This window comes from Sinocyclocheilus grahami, unplaced genomic scaffold (genome assembly GCF_001515645.1).
Source record: "Sinocyclocheilus grahami isolate Dianchi unplaced genomic scaffold, SAMN03320097.WGS_v1.1 scaffold349.1, whole genome shotgun sequence".
Taxonomy (NCBI): domain Eukaryota; kingdom Metazoa; phylum Chordata; class Actinopteri; order Cypriniformes; family Cyprinidae; genus Sinocyclocheilus; species Sinocyclocheilus grahami.
In genome coordinates, this window is record NW_015505528.1 from 390,423 (window position 1) to 398,063 (window position 7,641).

At 36.0% G+C, this 7,641-nt stretch overlaps 1 protein-coding gene across 1 annotated transcript in view; it reads right to left on the reverse strand.

The window, feature by feature from the left end:
* Positions 1–7,641, reverse strand: part of inpp5jb (inositol polyphosphate-5-phosphatase Jb) — a 27,350-nt gene that overhangs the window by 4,716 nt on the left and 14,993 nt on the right. Inside the window, exons 8-11 of the mRNA XM_016229232.1 lie at positions 5,211–5,412; positions 4,079–4,216; positions 3,868–3,951; positions 3,646–3,750 (exon numbers count right to left, since the gene is read on the reverse strand). Coding sequence (XP_016084718.1) covers positions 3,646–3,750; positions 3,868–3,951; positions 4,079–4,216; positions 5,211–5,412 — 529 coding nt within the window. The remainder of the gene's footprint in view (positions 1–3,645; positions 3,751–3,867; positions 3,952–4,078; positions 4,217–5,210; positions 5,413–7,641) is intronic.

Genomic DNA, 7,641 nt, shown 5'->3' on the forward strand with positions numbered 1-7,641 from the left:
TGGTAAATGCTAATGAAGTGACTCTCAGAGCAGCTGGAGATTACATTCGTGTTCATATCATCACATAGTGAGACGGCAGAAGCTGGAAACACCGTGAGCGTCATCCGCGCTTTAGTATGTGTGTGTATTAAACAAAAAAGTGCGCCGCACCATCCGCCATTCATTCATTGCGGAAATCATGGCGCCTTATGCGTGATATCAAATGCTTCCGCAGATTTATAGTATTACTATAGCATTTCACCTGAGCATTGCGAATTGCGCGTATGGCCATGATAAGTGCTGAATGAATGACAGGATTTCTGTTGTAACATCGCGCAAGGTAAATAAGGGTGACATCTAGAGGAGAAGACTAATGATAAGATTAACGTTAATCAGATCTTGTTTTAAATGTGTGCTGAAATAAATACTGGAAAAGATCGATTCGCGGCTTTTGAGAATCGATATCGAATCGACGTCATTTAAAAAAACTATTAATCGGAAAATTCAAGGTTTTTTTTTGCCCAGCCCTAGGTTGCATTGGTTAGCCACTTAATTAATTATCTTGTGCTTCGTTCCCTACTACTGAATTATGTTGTATTGATAAGGAGTTATCACAAAGTCTGTTTAGTTGAGCTATCTTACAATCAATATATAGTAAATGTAAGTTAAAGTGTCGCCGATGTAACCGGTTAAAACTTGGAGTGGCGAGGAGGTCTTAATGTATGGAAAGAGTCTTAAAAAAGGTCTTAAAAGATATTAAATTTAACTCCATGATTCCTGTATATACCCTGTAGTAGGGAAATAACGTAAGTGGCGATAAACCGGCTCGATCAACCAAGCAATAAACATGCTGTTAAAGATCGCAAAAAGAAGAACACAGTCGCAGAAATTGTTGAATAAAGTCGTTATTTTTGTTTTCTTTGCATACAAAAAGTATTATTGTAGCTTTGTCAAATTATGGTTGAACCACTGATGTCACATGGACTATTTTAACAATGTCCTAACTACCTTTTTGGGCCTTGAACATGTCAGTTTTGTTGCCGTCTATGCAGGGTCAGAAAGCTCTCAGGTTTCATGAAAAATATCTTCATTTGTGTTCCGAAGATGAACGAAGGCCTTACATGTTTGGAACGACACGAGGGTGAGTAATTAATGACAGAATTTTCATTTTTGTGTCAGCTATCTCTTTAATTATTGCCCAATTTCAATACTTTAAACAATTCTGACCACAACTCTATGAATTGAGAACTACACACTTCCTGCAGATATGAGTTATGACTTGCACATCTGATGAAATGCATTCCCCCTACTTCAACTCACACACACTTTGATTCATTAACTACTGTTCACCTTCGAGAAATTGGATTTGTTTTTCAATAAACCTCTCTGAACCGTTCCTGCTGATAAAATATTCCTAAAACACTGTAATTAATTAGACTATGAAATCTGCCAAGGAATAGAGTTGTTAATGCCACGTTAAAGCAGAATTTTGCTGTAATTATCAGTTTTATGCGAGTCATTTTATGTATTTTTACAGTGCCTCCCATTCCGCAGATTTGTGTAGTCACAATATACCAACATTTCAGTAGCCTGTACCGATACCTGTAAAATTTAATGGTTCTCTGTAATAGCTTTGATGCCATGGCAAAAACGAATGGAAAACACTCCTTTTAATAATTTGCATATTGTGTTGTTACATATTTGTGTGTGTCTGTATTTTCAATCCATGTACAAAAATGTGGAGTATACACTATTTAAAAAAAAAAAAAGTTTAAACTTTAGTTGACAATTAAATAGTTGACCTAACTGCTTATTTCAAGTAACCTGTTCTTTCGGTGTTTTGTTGAAAAAGTTGTCCGTACTAAAATTAAAGTTTATTTAACTTAATGTGGCATATTTTCTTACGTTGCAAATTCAACCAAATACATAAAAACAAAATTTTCCATATAAATGACAATATTTAATGTCCCTTACAAATCAAACTTAAAAGAACTAAACATTAAAAACATAGATTTTCCCTTTTTTTTTTTTTTTTTAAAGTCTATATAACTAAAGATCAAAATATTAGTGTTTATATAGTAAATAAAACATATAATACATCCATTTAAAAATGGAGATTAAATTACAAGAAAATTATTTCTCAAAAAAAGAAAATAACCAAATCTGTCAAATAAAATGATGGATAAATAAATTTAATAAAATTGTTTAAAAGGTAAAAAAATATACCAGAAACAATTAAATAATGCATGGAAATTATATTAAAGTTTAAAAAAAAACTATTTATTTATTAATTAATTAATTTTGAAATAACTTTTAAACTAGCACATGAAATCTCAAATATAATTTTGCCTAATAAAATTACATTTCAATTGCTAAGTGTTAAAAAACTGATGAATGTAAACTGTAAAAACATGAAAAACCTAACTGTAAACTTAACAATTAACAAATCAAAAGACACCCATCTTTACTTCATTGTATTTTAAAATGAGTGTACTTTTGCACTGCAGGCATGAGCTCTAGTGTCCATGAACAGCCTCTGAATTAGGGCTGCACAATTAATCGAATTTCTAATCGCAATTACAATTATGGATGCCACAATTAGGTAATAGTTCAAAGTCCATTTATGTTATTCTGCACGCTTAAGATATGTTTTTTTCTTTCTACATGTTATCTTAAAGGAGTCCTATTATGCTCTTTTACAAAGTCTTGATTTTGTTTTGGGGGTGTACTAGAACAGGCTCTCATACTAGTTTGTTCGAAAAACACATTATTTTTCACATATTTTACATTATTACAACACCTCTCTCCCCAGACTGGCATGAGCGGCTCGAATAGTTCCTGTATCAAATGAAGGCCCTCCTTCTGAAATACGAAATGTGTTGTGATTGGTTAGCTGGGCCAGCGTGTGTTGTGATTGATTAGCTGGGCCAGTGTGTGTTGTGATTGGCAGCACTCGGCGCCTGGTCGGGAAATGTCATGTCCCTTACCATAGCCGCCTGCGAGCTTCAGTGTAAATATTGCGTCAAAATCAAATCAATCTGATCGTGATTTAAACCCGGATGATTGTAATCACTCTAAGTTTGTCTGCCTTGGGAAAGCTAGCGTGTCTCCGACATTGTGATAACACTCGTTGCCTTCTCTAGTGCAGCTCAACCAGGTCTCGTCCCATTCGTCGATATTTGTGATATCACAAATCCCGGAAAATATGCGTTGTAGTCCAAACGAGTCGTTCATTGTAGTTTTTGAAAAGTGATTTCTGTTAAATAAAATATCTCCTTTTGAATTGGGCTTTGAGCTTTGTAACTTTGCAGATCTTTTTTTATGCTCAAACGGCAACATTACAGACTAACTAAAGTTGAAAATGTGAAAAAGCATAATAGGACCCCTTTAAAATATTACTAACAATTAGCAACAACAACAATAAAAAAAATTGTTCTTACGGCCTAAATATTATTTTATTTCAGTTAGTTCCAAAAGCAATATTTAAAATTGTTTCATCTATTTATTTTTTATTTTATTTCAGCTTTATTTCAAATTAAGAAAATACATTTAATAGTCTATAACTTAAGAAAATTCAAAGTTAAGAAAAACTTCAAGTATCTGAGAAGAGTTTTATGGTGCATATTTAGTACATGCTGGAATGAACAGTTAAGAGATTGAGATTACCTGGAATGGCTCGGTGACGCCCACAATGGAGCTCATATTGTTGCTATAATAACCCAGTATGAAGTCCCCAGAATCCTTTGGCAATTCTTCCTCAGTAAAAATCACCTGAAGATTCCGAATCAAAAACTCTTAAATAAAATTCACAAGCTTCAATTTGTGACTTAATGCACACAAGTGAATGTATTTTTCTTGCAGCTAAATGGATGTATGATTTGCCCTTACTTGGTGCTCCTGTCTCAAGAAATCAGACTCTTCCTGCTTGGCCCAAACATAACCCACATAGTCTTTATGATGTTTAAACCCAACCTGTGAAAATACATTTTTGTACTTAAAAACACAAATCAAGTGACAAAAATGATATTTGTATCACACTACATTTACCATCTTACTCCTATATCTAAATGCTCAGAACTGTTGAAATTATTGAAATAACCTTGTAAAGCCCAATCCAGTCCCAAGAGCTTCGAGGAAAGTTGGGTGCTGCCTTGTATTTGGCCACTGCATCGGATATCTCTGTCCATTCATCCTCTACAAAGAGTGTTACTAAAGGCATGTCCACCCTATATGGGAACTAAAAGGACCATCACATGTTAAACACATTGCACAAACTCAGCATGAAAGTTACTCTCAATAAGTGTATACATTCATGTCAGGTGAAACAGCAACCTAGTACATTCATAACGGTATTCAATGTGTAGCTTGGCATTAAGGGACTACTTCACCCAAAAATGTAATTTTATGAAAATTTAAATCACCCTTAAATCATGCAAAATGTAGTTTGTATCTTCATAGGAACAGATCTGGAGAAATGTACCACTTGCTCACCAGTGGATCTTCTGCAGTGAATGGGTGCCGTCAGAATTAGAGTCCAAACAGCTGATTAGAACATCACAATAATCCACACGATGCCAGTCCATCATTTATCTTGTGAAGTGAAAAGCTGCATGTTTGTAAAAATCAAATCCATCATTAAGATGTTTTTAACTTCAAACCAATGCTTCTGGCTAAAATACAGGTCCAAAATCCCTAATAACGCTTCCTCTGGTAATAAAGTTCATTGCCTGTTGTCCTCTCACATCAAAATACACCCACATATTTGTTTAGAACTGTTTTGGACTGCATATTTCTCTCCTGATTCACACGAGATGACTTTTTCACTGGAATAAGCAATGTTATGTTTAGAGGACTCGTATTTTAGCTGGAAGCAACAGTTGAAAGTTTTCAATGTCTTAATGATGGATTTGTTTCTTACAAACACACAGCTTTAGGCTTCACAAGATGTTAATTGATGGGCTGGAGTCATTGCTTGTGGATTACTGTGATATTTTTATCAGTTGTCTGGACTCTCTTTCTGACGGCACCCATTCACTGCACAGGATCCATTGGTGAGCAAATTCTCAAAATTCTCAAAATCTCCAAATCTGTTCCTATGAAGATACAAACTCATTTACATCTTGGATGGCCTGATGGTGAGCAAATCTCACCGTACTCAATGTCTCGATATTTCATATTACCCAAAAAAAAGGAATTAGTCATTATAACTATAGCCATGTTAGCGTGCTTACCTGCAGAGTGAAAATAGAGGAGACGGGCTTGTGGTCACTGATGGTGTACTCCATGTGACTGCGGTAAAAATGCTGAGACACACAAGTTCCGCTGGTTAGACCTGACAAGGAGCTGCGCTTCGACATGCTGTTGCTGACCTGAGCCATCGGCCTCGACCTCCAAAGAATACGATCAGTCCATGCTGGCTTACGCTTTTTACCACTAAGAAAGATAAAGATTCACTTAAATAGCAATGCAATAATAACAGTAGCACTGCAGGAACTAAATACTACAGAATTGCAGGAATAGCAGCATATATTCACTTATATAAAGGAATATTGAATTTTACTTGATCACTTTGAAAGAAAACTATGGAAGTTTGTTTCCATCACTGAATAAAAAATAAAAAAGGCAACTGCGACTTTATATCTCACAATTCGTACTTTTTTTCAAGCAATTGCAATTTTACAGAATGTCTCGTAATTCTTACTTTTTCTCAGAATTGCATGAGTTGACAAGTTGTGAGCTACAAAGTCAGAACTGCATGATATAAACTTGCAATTGTGTGTTTTAAAGCCAGAATTGCGTGATATAATCTTGTATTTGTCAGAAAATGTCAGAATTGTGAGCTGATGTTTTTTCTCATCATTGGAAGTTATAACTCACAATTGCAAGTTTTTATCTCACAATTCTTAGAAAAGAGGTCAAAATTGCTTGAAAAAACTCACAATTGCGAGAAAATCTCAGAAGAGAGTTCATATCTCACATTTCTGACTTTTTTAAAGGGGTCCTATTATGCTCTTTTACAAAGTCTTGATTTTGTTTTGGGGGTGTACTAGATTAGAACATGCTCTCATGCTTGGTGGTTCGAAAAACGCATTATTTTTTACATAATTTACATTATTAAAATACCTTTCTCCCCAGCCTGGCACAAACAGCTCGATTAGTTCCGGCTTTGATGAAGGTCCGTCTTCCGAAAAACAAAATGTGTTGTGATTGGTTAGCTGTCCCAGTGCGTTGTGATTGGCGAACAGCTTAGACAGTGTTTCAGTACTGTCACGCCCCTTGCTCCGTCTTTCAACAAAAGCTTTTGGTGAATCCGGCACTTTACTCCCTCATGTTGTGGAAGCTGTCCTTAGTAATATGCGCAGCACACAATAGCAAATTGGGGTTATAATGCTCAGGAACAGAGTTAAAAAATAAATTGCAACCACTGTTTCCTGACATCATCTGCTTTCGGAAGCCCAAACAAAGAAGGTGAAAAAAATCTGCGTTTCAGGAGGTTGCGCACCGGACGAGAAGCGCAGCGTTGCGTCGTGCCACGTCTTTAAAATTAAAATACATTATTTTCTATGAGTGTAGGCACACCGGCGGCGCCGTTCAGCGTCTGTCCGCGGCGCCCAGCTACGTCGTGTTGTACTTGTAAGAATTGTTCTAGATGTGCCGAAAATTTGACGCTACAGCACAGCAGCTCTTCTTCTTCATTTTCTCTGATGCACTAACTCTGCAGCAGCACTTCTTCTTTATCGTCTCATCTGATGCACTCACTCAACCAAGCGTTCTAACCACAACCTCGCCCCTACCCACCCCCCACACCCCAACCATTCGAATTTCTGTAGACGGGAATTATTTGTAATGATATTCCAATGAGCCGCTTTGTGATATCACAAAGCCCGGAAAACAAACGCTGTAGTCCAAACGAGCCGTTCGTTGTAGTCCTTGAAAAGGGATTTTTAAAAAACTAAATATCTCCCTTTGGAGTGGACTTTGAGATTTGTAACTTTCTAGAACTTTTTTATGCCCAAACATACATACTACACACTGACTAAAATTAAAAAAGTGAAAAAGCATAATAGGACCCCTTTAACATGCAATTGTGAGTTTAAATCAAAACTGTGAGATAAAAAGTTGCAAATATTATTATCTTTTTTATTATTCAGTGGGGGAAACAAACTTTCACAGAAAACTGTTTATTGTACTATAAAATAACATAACTCCCTCCCCAATCCAAAAAGAAGCAGAAACAGCTTGTTCTGACAGCAAATTAATTTTGCAATTAAAGTGCCCCTATTATGGATTTTTGAAAATGACCTTTCATGCAGTGTGTAACACAGCTCTAAGTGAATGAAAACATTCTGTAAAGTTTTCAATCTAAAAGTGCACCGTGAATAAAGTTATTGTCTCTCAAAAGAAAGAGTCGACTCTGAATCATTGAAACTAGTCATTTTTAAAATGAATCCCAAGCCGTTTCATGTTGACGTCAACATGAAACATTAGTATATTGCCCGCCCACTTGGTGTTTTCCCGTTGGTCTGAATGAAAATGCAAATTCATTTTTTTGCCACTAGGTGCAGCTTTTGGAGAGGTAAAAAATAGCGGTTTCCCCGGTAACGCTGTACACAAAGCAGCACTGCGCTCACAAACGCTGCTTTATCAGGCATTACAGGCATG